At 45.9% G+C, this 18,932-nt stretch overlaps 1 protein-coding gene across 2 annotated transcripts in view; it reads right to left on the bottom strand.

The window, feature by feature from the left end:
- The window catches only part of LOC149283149 (protein EFR3 homolog B-like), a 36,970-nt gene that overhangs the window by 4,389 nt on the left and 13,649 nt on the right, over positions 1-18,932 (bottom strand). For both annotated transcript variants that reach the window (XM_089497923.1, XM_089497922.1), the window contains exons 4-16: positions 12,624-12,745; positions 10,920-11,069; positions 10,592-10,726; positions 9,506-9,584; positions 9,270-9,405; positions 8,730-8,891; positions 7,051-7,162; positions 3,824-3,875; positions 3,082-3,254; positions 2,828-2,903; positions 1,845-2,006; positions 1,320-1,451; positions 726-793 (exon numbers count right to left, since the gene is read on the bottom strand). In XM_089497923.1, the coding sequence (XP_089354049.1) occupies positions 726-793; positions 1,320-1,451; positions 1,845-2,006; positions 2,828-2,903; positions 3,082-3,254; positions 3,824-3,875; positions 7,051-7,162; positions 8,730-8,891; positions 9,270-9,405; positions 9,506-9,584; positions 10,592-10,726; positions 10,920-11,069; positions 12,624-12,745 (1,559 nt within the window). The remainder of the gene's footprint in view (positions 1-725; positions 794-1,319; positions 1,452-1,844; positions 2,007-2,827; positions 2,904-3,081; positions 3,255-3,823; positions 3,876-7,050; positions 7,163-8,729; positions 8,892-9,269; positions 9,406-9,505; positions 9,585-10,591; positions 10,727-10,919; positions 11,070-12,623; positions 12,746-18,932) is intronic.

An 18,932-nucleotide genomic window follows, 5' to 3' on the forward strand; every position in this document is an offset into this window, starting at 1 on the left:
AGCTGTGGTTTTAACTTTCTCACGCCATTCATTATGAAGGTCCAACACTGGCAGGTTGAGCTGGTCATGTATAATGTATAATTAAATGGGTAAGAAGACTTGTTTAATTAACTATACATTATATAGGGCCAGCCAAGTTATTTCTACAGCAGAAGCTCATTGAGGTAATTTGTAAGTTGAAGTTCAAGGAGCTGAAACACCAAACCCCAAAGAACGCATATTAAAATACATTGTAAGTACTGTAATATTCATTTATTAAACCTACAAACATCAAAGCACTTTAGGAGAAGCTGCAGCTCCCAAGCATTAAAGTGCATTTGATGGACAAGGTGTCCATTTAAAATGACATTTTATCGATTTTGGGCGACTAGGTTTTGGGTTTACTGTTACATCATGAAATTATATTCTGTCCTGGCACAGAACACCGGAACCTTATTAACACCCGGGTCTTACTGGCCCTAAAACCGCACCGTATTTATCCACGGAAAGAAAACTCAATGTAATCCTGTAGACTGTAAGTTTGTATCGGTGTATCCGTCCATTTGAGTTTTATCGTACCCTTTGAATGTATGGACTGGAAAATAAGCTGCGGAAAGTGTTGGTGCCACATAAATAAAACAATAATAATAATAATGGTAATAATAATATTATCATAAATAATAAATATTGCTCGAGGACAATGTGCTACCCCTGGTGGTCAGCGCAGGGATTGCAGGAGGTCTTACCGAGGCTTCTCCGAGAACACATCTTCTGGAAGCAAATAAGGAGCGTCCTTCTTCCTCATCTCTATAACCTGTCAGGGTAAATAGAGAAAGAAATCTCTGTCCTGATCCGGAATGAGATGCTATGACTACACGCAGAGCCACGTTTCTGTGATAAAAGGGCATTTCATGAATGTTCTGCGTTACTGGAGTATTCAGAATACAGACAAAGCTTTCTGCCCCCCTTTCTATCACCCAACTCATTCCACAAGCGCTCCTGAATACGACTACGGACTACGGCCAACGCAATTCACAGCTCCGGCTCTCAAAATGATCCCATATCCCACAAATCAACTCTCTTTCATCTGTTATGATGTCCATCCTCATCCTTAATCAGTCTTTGGTATGGACTAAGATACAGGAGCCACGCGTGTTTAAATTCCCTTAACCTCTACCACTTCTGCTGTGAGGCTGTTCCACTTATCTACCACCCTCTCAGTGGCTCAGACAGTTTTGGGGGGGGAGGCCTGAAGGTTGCTAGTCCCACAACAATGGTGTAGAGGATAATAACATTCTGACCCCAGAACCCATAGAACGAACAGAATTCGGATTTCTGACCTCGTGTATGTGTTGGCAAAACGCTGGCACTGTGGTGAGCTGGCTGATCAAGTTGAGATACGCGGCACAGAGCGCATGCATGGCGCAGCGGCTATACGCGGGTAGGTTGTCTTCGTTATTTATAGCCATATCCTGGAAACAAATTATTCATCCATAAAGATAATGCGTTATCATCTACAACAGGGTGACTTCCCCGGCGCAAACACCACAGCGAGCTGATGCTCTATGGCAAAAATAGCGGGAGACCCCCTCGAATTTTTAATGACGATCTATACAATCCTAGTGCAACAGTATAATATCTTAATATTTAAAGTATCGCCTACATAAATAATAATAATACCGGTAATATATTATTATGATTATTAATATGATTGATGATAAATATTAATGCATTATTATGACTAATAATTAAATTATAATGATTAATAATAATCTGAACAATATCTGCACAGGTACATATCCACACAACTAGTAGCTCCCCCCGTTTATTTTAGTAGGTCCCCTATATTAAAGGCACACATTTACCTGGATGGCCAAAACCAGCCGGATGAGGTCCACCACGACTTCTTCATTGGCCAACTCAATACTTATCATAACCAGAAGCCCGTAGACAGCCTCGTAGTGCACCTGGGTGTTGCTGGGGTCGTTGCAGCTCAGGTAGATGTGCCGATACAGATGTTGGGAATGCTGGAGACGAGACACAGGAGATGGTCTTAGAACCCTCACCCTAGGGTCCTCAGATCACTGAGCCGCGATTGTCGAGAGTCGTGGCGTACGAGCCAGCGCCAGCTCACACTCGATGGACTTTGATCCTCGTGAGCGTCCAGATGGAAGCTCGCGAGGACATTCTGGGTTCTAAAATCGCTTGGGTCGGATCGTCAAGCGTTGAGGGGTATAAGAAACAGCCAGCTTATATTCTGCCTAATACTTAGTATTTTGGTCCTCCCCACGGTCCACATGGAAGCTTTTGAGGACGTCGTGGGCTGAGTCAGCTCAATGAGGCGACCCTGGAGCCCGGCTTCACCGGCTGGCTCGCCTCTCTTTTAAGTTTAGAACGCTATCGGAATCTGGTTATAAATAACTTCTGGTTCTTTTTATAAGATGTTCTTAGAACTTCAAGCAGGTGAAGGTGAGGTTCTCAAGCCATCGGCTCTCCGCGCCGGCCTAGCCAATTCCCGCTGCACGTTCTCACCGGAGAAAAACATCCAAATGCAAGTGGAAAATTAACTTGACCAAGACCAGAAAATTCCCCCCAAAAAAACAAATCGTACAAAAAGTTTAGTGTTCGTTTCCGAAGTCCAAGTGATTGACGTACGAAATCCCCAGAAGATGAGGACCTACAGCTCAGAGAGCCGCTCGCATCTTGACTACAACTCAAGAGTTCTCAACTTCTATGGCGGTCAAAATAATTGTGGAATTTGCCCAAAAGTTGGGCCTTGGTATGGTTCAAAATGCAAAGGTCTCATGCGAAAAAAACCCCATACCCCCAAACGGCCCAGGACGCTTACCTTCTTCATAAAGAGAGTGTCCTGTCTGGAACATTTATCGACTTTGAGCTTCAGAACGGCGATATCTGGCACAGTGCTGCAATATGAACGAAGCAAGGCAGACGTAAAACAGAAGAAAGGAAGCCAGACGAGCCCAACACCCATCAGAGAGATATGTGGCACAATGTGGCACGGCTAGCATTATCCAATTCTTTTCCCGTCCCTCTCCTATCTTTATAAGGGGGGCCGCAGACATATTATAAAGAGTCTCCTACCTGATCGTTGAAAATTTGCGTCTGTTTCCGTGGCGATCAATGAGGCAGACGAGGGTCTCCAGGACCAGGAGACGGATTTCAGTGTCTTCCATCAACACGGCGGACAGTAAGGGGTCGAGGAAAGAGTTGGGCAGGGCAGTTAGCATGTTACTGCACTGGAAGCCCATGGAGACCTGGGGAGAGAATAACATAATGAAGCAGGTGGGGGGGGGCTGGCACATTTTATCTAAAAAAAAAAAAAATTTTATAAAGAATTTTTTTTCAATTTTACAAATATTTTTTAAATTTAGATTAAAAATCTTTTTTTAATTAGCAAATACAACCAAAGCGTAAGGGAAGAGGGATTATCAAGTGTGGGCTATCGGTCTATAAGAATACTCGTATCTTTGCAGGGTGGGCCACCTGGAGCTCACCCTCTCCTGGGGAAGTGGATTCATGAGGGACAGGAGGTGGGGATAGCCATGCATTGGGCAGGGCTAGCTGCAGATGTGGGTGGGGCTAGCCTTAAGTAGGCTGAGTGTGGGCGTGGCCAAACACTGTCGCACTTCCCAGAGAACGAGGAAAGTGACCCCGGGAATCAGCACTTCGCCCGGAGCCTCCCAATCATACCCGGTATGACTAAAAGACACCATAAAATATTATCAGCCGCTCAGTGGGGGCGGGGCAACGTACCCTATTTTGTCGTGTTTTGTAAAATTAAAAAATAATGTTTAAAAAAATCCAAGATAATGATAAAATATACCTGAAGAAGAGACTTCAGCAGCATGATCTGGATCAGACGATTCCTGTTTTCCCTGCGGTTAAAAAGAGAAGTCAGTAAATTCAACCAGGAATCATCACAAAGTAAATAAAAAAATCTTTGAAATAGAAAGATTTATAAACACCTTATAGATATGTTATTAAATTCAGAGACTCTTATTTAACTTTACACTGTTGGCCCCTGACACAGCTGCTGGTGAGCCATTCCCTGGATCCACCACTGCTCCCTCATCTACCCTCAGTATCACAATAAATAACATACCCAAGGAAATGGTTGGATAACGATGGTGAGTATTTAAAAACTTTACCAAAAGGCAGTGAAATGAATTAGAAAATATAAAAGATGGACTTACAGAAGACGGCTCAGATCTGCGGCAGAACTAGCATTAAATAATCAATATCCTGGCCTTAAACTCTCCTCCCTCGCCAGTAAAAAGGCTGCCCGAGCCCATCAGAAGCAATCCGCAACTTAACAATAGGGGAGAGATAACTAAATGGGGAGGAATAATCATAACATGATCAGGGGCACTCACATTGGCACAACCAGACAGAGAGACTAAGGCACCGACACTAACACAACTAAGCAACATCACTAACAGACATGCACACTAAACATATCCAGACACACAGACACTTAAAACACACACACTCACACAGAAACTCATACTAAAACACTCATCCAGAGACTCACACAACCAGGCACTCAACCAGTGTTCCCTCTAAGCTGTGCGCTTGTGCGCGCGCACATAGCTTTGAGAGGGAGCGCTAGAGGTGCAGGCTCGGTTAGAGGGAGATCAAGGATCTCGTCTTAAAAAAAATCAAGGGAGCGGGAGGTCTGTTAATACAGACCTCTGATCCTGCTCCCCTGCGATGCGCGCGGCAACTGATGCTGTGCGTCGGGATTTGATGTCATATCCCGGCGCACAGCACTGAAGCCGCGCCCCCACCGCCCCCACCGCAATGGAAAGAGAGGACACAGAAGAGGAAGAACGAAGAGGAGGAAAAGTGACAGTGACAGAGAAAAGGTAGGAAAACATTCTGTGAGAGTGAATTAGTAAGTGTGTGAGAGTGATGGGTGTTATGCTGTAGTTTAAACTGAATGTTTGTGAATGAGTTTGTGTGTGTGATAGCATGGATGTGTAAGTGTGTGTGGGGGATAGCATGGCATAGGGAGGCTGTAATCATATTCTTATCATGCTCAGGTTCCAGCATGTACTGGCTGCCTGAGCATGATAGGAGTGAGATTGCTGTTAGCAACTATATTTTTTTGTTCAATTTTGGTGTTAACCACACCTTTATTAAAAGTAAGTAACACACCAAAATTGGACAGAAAAATTAGATAACAATATTAATATATATATATGATTGCTAACAGCAATCCCACTCCTATCATGCCCAAGCAACCAGTACCTGCTAGAACCTGGACATGATAGGAGTGTGATTGCTGTTTATTATATATATATATATATATATATATATATATATATATATTTGTTGATTTTTTTGTCTAATTTTGGTGTGTTACTTTTAATAAAAGTGTTTTTTTTTTGTGTGTCAAGTGAATGCTAAATTTTCAGGTCCAGAATTTTCATTTCGGTGCATATATATATATATATAGAGAGATACTAGGGCAGACACTAAAGTGGTAGGCCTACACCACATCAATGTTTGGCTTAGTATATAGTGATAGCAGTTATGCTGTACCACTGTCAATGTTTGCCACACTATATAATGTTAGCAGTTATGCTGCACCACCGTCAATGTTTGCCTTAGTATATAATGATAGCAGTTATGCTGTACCACCGTCAATGTTTGCCTCAGTATTTAATGATAGCAGTTATGCTGTAACACGGTGAATGTCTGCTTCAGTATATAGTGATAGGTGTTATGTTGTACCACCGTCAATGTCTGCCATAGTAAATATTGATAACAGTTATGCTGTACCCCTGTCAATGTTTGCCTAACGATAGAAGCTATGCAGTTTTAAAGGGTGTGGGGGGGTCCCACGTACAGGATCCGCCCCAGGTGCCAAATACTCTAGGTACGCACAGGGCCGGCCTTAGGGGTGTGCTACCTGTGCGACCGCATAGGCGCCCTATGCGGTCGCACAGGTAGCACACCCCTAAGGCCGGCCCTGTGCGTACCTAGAGTATTTGGCACCTGGGGCGGATCCTGTACGTGGGACCCCCCCCACACCCTTTATAGCACCCTGGTAGCAAGGGCGCCTGCCGGGGACTTAACTTAAAACATCGGTTTTTTTTAACTTTATTTAACATCATTCATGTTAAATAAATTTAAAAAAAAACAAAAAAAAAACCCGATGCTTTAATCTAAGTCCCGGGCAGGGCCGCCGAGTGGTTGCTCGTGAAGTTCTCAGCAACCGCTAGGCACCCCTTACTCTCCGTGACTCCGTCGTGGTGCCGGCATCTCATGTTGAGCGCCGGACTATTCCGGCGCTCAACATGAAATGCCGGCACCGCGGCAGAGCGAGAAGACGGATGCCTCCCGCTCTCACCGCAGGACTCCGGCAACAAGGTAAGTGGGGGGGGGTGTAGTTTGAAGGGGCAGAGGGGGGGGTGTAGTTTGAAGGGGCAGAGGGGGGTGTAGTTTGAAGGGGCAGAGGGGGGGGTAGTTTGAAGGGGCGGGGGGGTAGTGAGGGGGGGCACCAGAGTAGTAGTCCGCACAGGGCACCACAACGCCTAAGGCCGGCTCTGGGTACGCCCCTGCGCACAACAGTTTTTCCCAATTTTTTTTTTATCCTTTATGCGGCCTGGAGCCTCCGCTCGTTATTCGCTCATAATTTACTTATGCAGTGAGAATTTCACCTTTAAAATTTTGGCTCTGGGAAAATGTTTGCACAAGAGAAATTTTCTGCGCACACCACCTAAGAAAAATTAGAGGGAACATTGCACTCAACACTAACACACAGACACTCACGCTGACACATACCCACAAAAACACTCACACTAACACAACCAGACACATTAACACGCACACTAAGACACCAACATAGCCAGACACACACTAACATACACAGTCACACACACTAACATACAAAGACACAACCTAACGTACACAGACACACACACTAACATACACAGACACATACTAACATACAAAGCCACACACATAGCTATAGAACTATAGAAAGATAATAACAGCTTTTCGGGGGGGGGGCACTACACACAGTTATGGAATCTAATTTCTCACCCCATTTTGCCCGGGTCCATCTGGTGATGTAAGGATGGAAGCGGTACCTTCCCCATTATAAACAGCATGACTTCGGATCTCTGGTACGTCGGCAGCGTCCTCGCAAAAGACCCTTAAAAAAGAACGTTTGTTTTATTATAAATCCTATCGGCTGGAATATGTTTATCGGTAAACACACATAGTACTACCGGGAACATCGGAAATACGTTGGGTTGTAAAAATTCCTGCTGCTCACAAACGGCTCCTACATCCCGTACGCTTTATTCCACCCCTGGGTCTGCATACATACAGGAGCAGCCAGCATATGGTTTTACGGTACGGTGCTGCCCCCTGCTGGACATTGCTTGGATTGATTTTAAGAACTGCAAACGATGCTTTATAAAAAGTGTTTAAAAATGTTTAGTGTTAGTAATTGCCAGTTGGCGATAATTGCCTTTGAGATCCAAACAAAAGACTATGGAGGAACGGACTTCATTAGCATCGCCATAAAGCATCAGCTCAGTGTGGGGTTTAATCCGGGAAAGTCACCCAAAATATCACATGACTGACAGCAACGGCGGCTCCAGGTCTGCAGATAAAGGGAGTTTATTGGGACAAAATGAGATAAAAAAAGACATTACTGTATACAGCGCCGGGGGGGTTATATTACTGTATACAGTGTTGGGGGTTATATTACTGTATACAGCGCTGGGGGATTATATTACTGTATACAGTGCTGGGGGTTATATTACTGTATACAGCGCCGAGGGGTTATTACTGTATACAGCGCCGGGGGGGTTATATTACTGTATACAGTGCTGGGGGTTATATTACTGTATACAGCGCTGGGGGATTATATTACTGTATACAGCGCTGGGGTTTATATTACTGTATACAGCACTGGGGGGTTATATTACTGTATACAGCGCTGGGGTTATATTACTGTATACAGCGCTGGGGGGTTATATTACTGTATACAGCGCTGGGGGTTATATTACTGTATACAGCGCTGGGGGGTTATATCACTGTATACAGTGCTGGGGGTTATATTACTGTATACAGTGCTGGGGGTTATATTACTGTATACAGCGCTGGGGGGTTATATTACTGTATACAGCGCTGGGGGTTATATTACTGTATACAGTGCTGGGGGGGTTATATTACTGTATACAGCGCCGGGGGTGGTTATATTACTGTATACACCGCTGGGGAGGTTATATTACTGTATACAGCGTTGGGGGTTGTTATATTACTGTAGACAGCGCTGGGGGGTTATATTACTGTATACAGCGCTGGGGGTTATATTACTGTATACAGCGCTGGGGGTTATATTACTGTATACAGCGCTGGGGGGGTTATATTACTGTATACAGCGCTGCGTGTTATATTACTGTATACAGCGCTGGGGGTTATATTACTGTATACAGCGCTGGGGGGTTATATTACTGTATACAGCGCTGGGGGGTTATATTACTGTATACAGCGCTGGGGGTTATATTACTGTATACAGCGCTGGGGGTTATATTACTGTATACAGCGCTGGGGGGTTATATTACTGTATACAGCGCTGGGGGTTATATTACTGTATACAGCACTGGGGGGTTATATTACTGTATACAGCGCTGGGGGTTATATTACTGTATACAGCGCTGGGGGTTATATTACTGTATACATTAACAATGTTACTGGCATCCTCTTACCGATGGTCTTTATGATCCCCTCCTGGAACATCCTCTCTTCGTGCTCCTTGATAATTTTGGTACCAATGTTTATAGTGGAGTCATAGCTGCCAGTTAACTCGTAGTCGATGCTCAGTCTGAGATGTCTCAGCAAAGTGTTAAACAATTCCAACACAGTGGGACCTAAGCAAGAAAAGGGGCATCAAAGTCAAAAGGCAGGGGTGGGGGGGTAGCTAAGAGGGTTGGAGGCTTAGAAGTAACATAAGGACGTTTTACTTTGTCCAGATTGTGATAGATAAGTGGAACAGCCTCCCAGCAGAAGTGGTAGAGGGTAATAGAGTGAGGGTACAAAACACGCATGGGATAGGCATATGACGACTGATTAAGGTTTGAGTCTTTACGTCAGGATAAACGGGTGACTAGACGGAGGGAATAGGTGTTGACCTGTTGGAAAATTCCAGGTCGGTGGTGATGTATACATTCTGGCCAGTATGGAGCCCTATATATATATATATAATATAGTGTTACGTTCCTAACGTTCTAATGCATCTACAGCCATACCTACGGATCCCGTGGCTGCAATGACCGCTGCCTCAGACAGAACTTCCACGATGCCTGCGCGAACCGTGGCCAGGCTCCTGCTGTTGGCATCCAGATGTCCCAACAGCTGCTGAATGACCAGATGGGAATGCTGCGGCTGAACAAAGAACAAACCCCACAAAATTACAGCCGAGCCGGGGCATCCAGCGGGGGCATCCAGCCGGGGGCCTGGCAGTCATTCTTTCTCCAGGTCTCACCTGTATGGAGTACATGATGATCTCAAAGCATCTCACGGCGAAGGTCTTCGGCTCCCACAGGGAATGGTTATCCAGATGCCTAAAAAACATACACATGGTTCTAATCACGGTCCGGTAAAAAGGCATTATGGGTAACGTCGAGGGACATAACCGCTCAACCGGGGAATCGGTCTCAGAAGTGCTGGGATACAATGTGTGTCTGTTCAATGAATGAATGAATGAATAAATCTGATCATCATTCATATAGAATGTTCGGGATTCATATATACGTCGGATCTTTTATCGAACATTCCGGGGATGAGCTCCGCGTTCAGATACCCAACCCAGGAGATGGAGCTACGTCTTCTCTTATTATTGCCGTATCGGCCCCCGAAAAAGGTATTCGCCTTCTAATAGACTGTTGTTCGTGGGGTAAGATATCACATTACCTCAGGGGTAGGGTAAATTTGGGGGTAAATTCAGGGTTGTATTATTTTGCCCCATAAGGTCATTCTTCTATATGCTAGTACATGGGTGACCATTAAGCCTTTATGTTATATTATGGGGGGAAGCTGAGCCAAGCCTGATTTTTTTAGGACTAGGGTGAGGTTACCCCTGGAAACCCGAAGATCAGTTTTTCCCCATCCTCCACATGCAAAAAAGTTATAGACAGTGCAAAGAGTTAATAATTTAGGATGGAGGGAGACCGTCCCTGGGGTTTCCATGCACTACCTTGTGTTTTGAAATTATTCAGTCATTGGGGGATCTAAAGTAACAAGTGCTAGATCCTTTCTGTGTTCCTTCTATGCAGGTCCCCTTTATTATTATTGGGCCACTTAGCCCCTGGGCTGGATGTTTCCAGCCCTAATCAGGATATCTTGTCTTTCCATAAGAGATGCTCAGCGCACAATTACGGCAGTTGAGATTATAGCGCACAACAGGACTCCTATATAGAACTCGGGGTACATTGGAGCTACTCGCCAAACAAATTAGGTTGCGACCGAGCACATCAAGCACCGGAAAATCTATAAACCTCTATGAACTGTACCTACAATCTGGAAACCGGGCATGTTAACCCAAGACAGACGCCTGGCGCGTTTCACTCACATCAGGACGGGCTTGATGGCGTTCTTGATGTTCCCGTAGGCAGCTCTCCCCAGTAGTTCCCTCAGGCAGCGCTCTGCCAGCTCCGCTGGGCATTCCTTCTCTTTTTCCGTACTCTGCAGTGGTGACGGAGAGCGGCTGGACGCACAAATAATAATAATAAAAAAAGTATCGTGCAGTGTCAGAAAACAACCAGCAGGTGGCAGCGCTCGATTAGCTAAATGCAGCCTGCCCTGACTTGGATCTGCCGCATGTTACCGAAATAAAACGCGTCGTCCCGGCAAATGTATGGATCAAAAGAGACGGCGCGACAATAAATGCCCGCTGATACCTCTCCGTCTCCTCCACGTGCTGGAGATTGTACAGCAGGGAGGGCACGATCTTGTCCATGTGCTGCGGGTCCCAGATATTCGCCTGAAGCTCATCGTTCACAGTCTTCCGGACAACTCCTTGTAAACCTTTGATGCCGGCCATCCGGATCCTTCAAACCATGAAACGAGAGGGGAGACAACTGACAATAAACACAATGTAAGCGATCAACTGCGTATGCGACGAGCGGGGCGGAAAAACTTTTACAGACTCTCAGCACGGAGAAAGATGGCAACGTGGGAGTTGCAACAGCGCAGACCTCCAACCGGCTCATGATCACCGCTGCACACAGAGAGGCAGCTCGGCGAGACAGTGCCGGAAAATCGGGGATGTCCCTAGGAAAACAGGACAGTGTGGAAGTATTTCTTTAATACAAACAAATACTTGGAAGAATTATCTCTAGTCTGCCATCCTCCGCAAGACCCTATTCTCTCCGTGGCCTTGTCTTAAGTGCAGGATAGCTTTATGTATCTCGTTAAGCCTTAAAACCCATCGCCGTACTGGCTTCTACCACCTCTGCTGGAAGGCACATGCTATGGAGAAGTTGGACAACCTAGCTTAAAAAAATGCCTTCTGCTTTTGTCCCGTAAGGGTCCACCGAGAATGTCCATCAAGAGGACAGCTTGTGTTATGCCGAGTATAAAGAAGCTTTTAGAAACGTTAAATTTAATAACAGAATGGCTAAAAAATCTCAAATTCCCCCAAAAATAGATTAAATGAAAAGAAGAAGGAACCCAACCAGCGCCTAATGGGGGCCCAAAGTCAGCATTCCCAACAAGGTCTACTCTACAGCATAATGTCTACTGGCCCAAAGGCTACAAAATAACTCTTTCCCAACCCTCCGCGGCACAGGCGAAAAATCTATTATTAATCACAGAATTAAGGCGATGATTTTATTCCCCGCTAAAAACAAGGATTTGATTGGAAGATTAGATTCCCAAAGCAGCCGTCATTAGAGATAATACTTTGCCGATCACGCCAGTAATTAAATTAACGACATCAATATCAGATTTACTATCATCTAGAATCAGTGCGGACCGGAGACCCAGATGTTACCGGGAACGGCTAGAGGTTCACAGGAGGAGAAATGTTTGGACGAGAGGCCATAACCCAAAACTAGAGGGTCGGAGGCTGAGATGGAATGGAAGGAAGTGTTTACTTTACTGAGAGGGTGGTAGGTAAGTGGAACAGCCTCCCAGCAGAAGTGGTAGAGGGGATTAAACATGCATGGGGTAGGCATACGGCTCCTGAATCTAAGACAAGGCCAACGAGTGGTTACGGTTTGGGTCTGGTGGCAAGCTCTCAAGTTGAGGGAGTCACCTAGCGTCACGTCACGCCAGGGCGATCATCTGGTTCCTATTTGAGACAAGGAACGCTGTTGTCTACCTGAGTTCCGTGCCAGACACCTGAATGAGTTAAGCCAGATCTGTGGGCACGCCGGGCATCAGACATCACAGGTGGACGGCAGACCAAGAAGCAGCAGGTGGGGTCAAGAGAGACCACCATCGAGCAATTCAGAAAATTCCATGCGGTCCCTACTGGTTTTATTTGGTGTCTCGGCCCCAGATAATTCCACCTCTCGGGGATTCCAGCCCTCGCTGAATAACCTTCCAACCATGGAGACGATCATGTAGAGCAAGAGAAGATCCAATGATACATCACTCACTTAGTCCTGACTTCCACATCGTCGTGGCTCGAATGGCACATCTCGCTGAAGCGGGACACAAAGAAGTCGTAGCTGCGGTGGTAGGACGGGGTGTCCTCTTCTATGTTGGCAAACTTCACAAACTGAAAGAGTTTTATAAAGGAACATCCGTCACTCAGCGGAGTCACACGCTCAAAACTCTACACAATTACTCTCTCTTTAAACAAAAATTTCCATTTTCTCGCTCTGTTATCTGATCCCCAATCTACTAACAACCCCCCCCCCCGACTCCTTATCATACTGCCTGTGGGGAACAATAGAATGACTCGGTCTTAATCAAAAATCAATGATAGAATACAGAGGAGCAGACTTCATTAGCATTGGCATAAAGCATCAGATCATTATTACTGTATACAGCGCTGGGGGGTTATATTACTGTATACAGCGCTGGGGGGTTATATTACTGTATACAGCGCTGGGGGTTATATTACTGTATACAGTGCTGGGGGTTATATTACTGTATACAGCGCTGGGGGGTTATATTACTGTATACAGCGCTGGGGGGTTATATTACTGTATACAGCGCTGGGGGTTATTACTGTATACAGCGCTGGGGGGTTATATTACTGTATACAGCGCTGGGGGGTTATATATTACTGTATACAGCGCTGGGTGTTATATTACTGTATACAGTGCTGGGGGGTTATTATTACTGTATACAGCGCTGGGGGTTATATTACTGTATACAGCGCTGGGTGGTTATATAACTGTATACAGCGCTGGGGGTTATATTACTGTATACAGCGCTGGGGGTTATATTACTGTATACAGCGCTGGGTGGTTATATTACCGTATACAGCGTCGGGGGTCATATAACTGTATTCAGCGCTGGGGGGTTATATATTACTGTATACAGCGCTGGGGGTTATATTACTGTATACAGCGCTGGGTGGTTATATTACTGTATACAGCGCTGGGGGTTATATTACTGTATACAGCGCTGGGGGTTATATTACTGTATACAGCGCTGGGGGTTATATTACTGTATACAGCGCTGGGGGGGTTATATTACTGTATACAGCGCTGGGGGGTTATATTACTGTATACAGCGCTGGGGGTTATATTACTGTATACAGCGCTGGGGGGTTATATTACTGTATACAGCGCTGGGGGGGTTATATTACTGTATACAGCACTGGGGGGTTATATTACTGTATACAGCGCTGGGGGGGTTATATTACTGTATACAGCGCTGGGGGGGGGTTATATTACTGAATACAGCGCCGGGGGGGTTATGTTACTGTATACAGCGCTGGGGGTTATATTACTGTATACAGTGCTGGGGGTTATATTACTGTATACAGCGCTGGGAAGTTATATTACTGTATACAGCGCTGGGGGTTATATTACTGTATACAGCGCTGGGGGGTTATATTACTGTATACAGTGCTGGGGGTTATATTACTGTATACAGCGCTGGGAAGTTATATTACTGTATACAGCGCTGGGAAGTTATATTACTGTATACAGCGCTGGGGGTTATATTACTGTATACAGCGGGGGGGGGGGGGGACAGGAGGATCCAGGTCCCCTGCAGCGCTGCGGGGGATCTGGATCTTAGTCATCTCATAGTCAGACCTATTTGAGGTCTGATTATAAGACAACCCCGATTATAAGACTCTGAAAAAAAACTCGTATTATAATTGAGCAAATACGGTATATAGGTCTCCGTAGTTAACGGCTGTGAAGAACCTTGTCTGATCTTCACTGTTATTATTAATATTATATTTATATAAGGCATTTCTGGAGGCAGAGTGCTCTGTGAAATGCCTTTTAACCCCCTTAATGCCACTTTGCCTCCAGAAATACCTTTTTAACTCTCTATACGCCACTCTGCCTCCTGAAATGCCTTAAACCTCCCTATATGCCACTCTGCCCCATAATATGCCTTTTAACCCCCTTAATGCCAGAGTGGCATATAGGGGTATAAGGCATTTCTGGAAGCAGAGTGGCACATAGGGGGTCAAAAGGCATATCATGGGGCACAGTGGCATTTAGAGGGTTAAAATGCATATCATGGGGCACAGTGGCATATAGGGGGTATAAGGCATTTCTGGGGCAGATGTGCATAACTGGGGGGCAGGTTGGAAAATAGAAGGAAATAAAACCAAAATATTTTTCTCAATCATAGCTTTTATAAAAAAAAAATAGTTTAGATGAATTAACATTTCCTGGTAAAACTTTTTTCCTATAGGGTTGTCTTATATTCAGGCTTTTTCTTTTTTCCTAAATTAATATTCAGATTTGAATCGAGCAAATACGGTATTAGTGTGTCTGTGAAGTCTGTGTTGAAACATTATGACGTGTTAGTACCAGTGTGTGTTGTGTGTATTTATTAACCACCTCCATAGTTGCCCTATGAAAACACTGTACTTCTTGCTATAAGCTTGTGGATTGTGCAGAACACCCCTATGGCCCTTGCACTGTGGTACAGCCTGCCCTGACTGTGATGTCATAGTGCTGTGATGTCACAATCCTGTGATGTTCTGTAAAAGCACATCCAGACACTGTGGTTGTTTCAGATTGTGAGCAGTAGCAGTACTGAGCATAACCGTTACCTGTCCACGACAGGGAGCCAAATCGCGATTTCAATTGACTTTGAAAACACAAAATAGGCAGAGATTAAAAGGCCTTCATTCGTGTGACGCAACACCCGGCACATAGGCGCGAGTCTCTGCCCCTGAACATCTTTGACTGACACCCGACAGGTACACGTTTCAGCCGTCATGGAGCGCACTTGCTTCGGCACTCCTGGCCCTCGCACAAGCAGCAGAATAACATTCACGCTGGTTGTGTTTGGCTGGGCGCTCTTATGCGGCGGATCTCTACTTTCTGTCTATGGGTTCGCGTCATGCCAGTCCGACAGCTGTATCGCCTACAAGGTGACGGGCCCGGTACTTGCCGGGTTAGGGCTGGCATGTTTAATGATGGCAGAGTTTACTGCCCAACGAGAGAGGAGAAGGAGGGAATTAGAAGGAGACCCGACGGATCCAGATAGCAGCTTCCTCTGCGGGAAAAGCCGGCAGTTTGTGCAGTTCCTGATACTCGGGATGCTGTTACTGGTTTGCGGGGTAATAGTTTGTATCCCAGGACTTGTGGTACCAGCCTGCAAACCGGCATCCAACACAGACAAACCCCCTAAAGTCTGTGCAGCTCGCTTAGTGCAGATAATTGCAGTCGTAATCGGCTTGTGTTACTGGCTGGCTGTCTGTGTGAGCAAAATCCGTCGGGACGGCGACTCTGAGGAGGACCCAGAAGCCTTCAGATATCAGCCGCTTCCTGCAACATTGGGTGATGACGTCACTCCGCCTCCACACTTTGCAGGAGGACCTGATTGGTCAATGAGCAGGGACCCTCCTTCCTACGACAGCATCGATTTTGAAAGGGGCGACCATGATTCCGGCGGACGCGGCGGGGAAAATGAACACAACGTTCCAAGACCATGGGGGCCGATCGTACAAAACAACGACGAGCGTTACCCTTCTGAGCCGCCTCCAAGATACGAGGACATATTCCCTACTCAGCCGGATCCTGAAGAGAGTTCATCATCAGCATCGTATCACTCGGTTTCACAATCATCGGAGTCGAGTGACTATGAGCTCGCACCAGGACCCTAAACGTGGAAAGTCTGAACTATTGGGGGGGTTTTTTTTCTAACATTTCGACTCAGTACAGAGTTTGAGCCGGAAGCGTCACCCAAAACATCGCATCTGACAACATCCAGGTCTGCAGATAAAGGACTGAAATCAGACCGGGTTTTCTGTCAGTGCCGGCACCGTACAGAACGCCTGTCGAAATGTTTTTTTCCCCCCCGTGAGACTTCCACCTTAAATAACGGATAAATAAAATGACATCTTTTCATGGTTGCCCCTCAAACAGTATCTGTGTGCGTTTGTGTGCGTGTTGGATGTACCGCGTGTACGAGGTCACATTACCGTATGGAATCTCCCTCACCCGAATATTTCCAGAAATACGATGCTGCTTTTTTTCTCTCAAATGTCCAGTTTACAGTCATCATTCTGACTTTGAGAAACGGGAGTTGTAAAATACAAACACTTACATGCCCATATTAATATACATACATACAATATTACATGTATGTGCGTTTTTTATGTGGTAACATTGTAATAGTGTGGGGGTGGGGAGGGTAAGTTGGTGGCTCTCCGGAGGCACTGGCAGTCTTACCCTGAACTCGCGTGGGGAGGAGCGGCTCGGCCTGCTGTCAAAATCAGCTGACATTCGCGCTGTTGCAGCTTCCTGCTACCTGCTCTCCCGTCTCTCATCACTCCAATCCGTCCTCCACACTGCTCCTCATCTGCCGCTCCTCTGTGCCATTCGCTCAATTTACTCCCCGTCCCCTCCAGGATCAAATCCAAACTCCTGACCCCGACCTACAGAGCCCTCAATAACCCCGCACCCCCTATATCTCCATCCTCCTATCCAAATACCCCCTAACTGCCCCCTTCATCCTTCTAACGACCTCCATCTATCTTCTACCCTCATTACCTCTTCTCACTCCCATATTCAGGATTTGCCCCGTGCTGTACCACCTTCTCTGGGATTCCCTTCCCCGTCCGTCAGACTTTCTCCCTCATACGCGACTTTCATAAAGTCTCTGAAAACCCACAAGAAGCGTAAACATTTACTCCCAGCACTCTCAGCCATCATCCTAATCAATCCACCTGAACGACCAACAACCTCTACCGATCATCCGGACTCGACCCCCATCCAAGCCGTCCTCTCCTACTGTCTCCCCTCCCCCTCAACCACCCACTAGATTGTAAGCTCCCGGGAGCCGGGCCCTCTGCTCCTTTTGTACCAGTTTGTTATCGCGTGATTATAAATGATTCCACTGATTGTAACAGCGCTACGGAACCTGCCGGCGATATATAAAGAGATGTAATGTAGAATACTGTGCACACGAGAGCGCTACATATATGTTGGACTCCTCAACGTTCACGAGCAGAAGATGACAGCTGAGACTACAGAGAGTCGGCTCTCAGTGTTAGCTCAGGAAGATGAATTATATATGTGTGCGTGTATGTATGTATGTGCATGTGTGTCTGTATGTGCGTGTGTATGTGCGTGTATGTATGTGTGCGTGTATGTATGTGTGCGTGTATGTATGTATGTGCGTGTATGTATGTATGTGCGTGTATGTATGTGTTCGTGTATGTATGTGTGCGTGTATGTATGTGTGTATGTATGTATGTGTGCGCATGTGTTTGCTTTCTCCCCTAAGGAGTAAAGACGCCGTCACAATGCTGCTAATAATAGAGCCGCGCTGTTCCTCCTCATCATATATTATTAAAAGCTACAAAGCGCTCGGCTTTCCCAGGATTACAGAAATATCTGTCCGCTGCGGACCCCGGCGACCTGCTGCCCGATGAGCGCTGACCGACCCCGAGAGTCTGTTCACAACCAACAACCGTGGGAGGAAAATCAGACAGAAAATATCCCAGAGAGACCCAAAACTCTAAGAATTACAGAAATAAAATGTGGATCACAGAAGCCATTAAAAAAAAAAATTATGCCATCCAAAACGGGAGCTTCCGCCATATTTATACCCCTAACCGGATTAAACGCTTTTCAAAAATATTCTGCTTTTTTATTTTTACCCCAGTCCTTATCATACTCCCTGTGGGGAACAATAGAATGGCTCAGTCTTAATCACTCACAGGACTCTCTGGCTAATGAAAGTCTATGGAGGAACGGACTTCATTAGCATTGCCATAAAGCATCAGCTCGGTGTGGTGTTTGAGCCGGGAAAGTCACCCAAAATATCACTGGGGGTTATATAACGGTATACTGCACTGGGGGGGTTATATTACTGTATACAGCGCTGGGGGGTTATATTACTGTATACAGCGCTGGGGGTTATACTACTGTATACAGCGCTGGGGGTTATATTACTGTATACAGCACTGGGGGTTATATTACTGTATACAGCGCTGGGGGTTATATTACTTGTGACGGAAGCCTCCATCACTGGGGCCACTGGAGAAGCCTGACTGTCAGCCTCCTCCCTATTGACTATGGGCCCTGGGTTTGTAAAGGCTTCTGTGGCTCAGCAGTATCATCTCATCACTGGCTGAGGGGATTATCTCCGGCAGACAGCCAGGATCTGCCACCAGGGAGTGACCACCATTCTTTGATGTTTAATGTTATATAAATCAGTCTCCCCCCACCTATTGTATTGTTAATCCCGTTACTGCCCCTGTTGTCTCTGAGAGGCAGATTAAGGGGACGGTTTGTGTCCCAATATCTTGT

This window comes from Sceloporus occidentalis, unplaced genomic scaffold (assembly GCF_023333645.1).
Source record: "Sceloporus occidentalis isolate IW3139 unplaced genomic scaffold, rSceOcc1.0.p SCAF_111, whole genome shotgun sequence".
Taxonomy (NCBI): domain Eukaryota; kingdom Metazoa; phylum Chordata; class Lepidosauria; order Squamata; family Phrynosomatidae; genus Sceloporus; species Sceloporus occidentalis.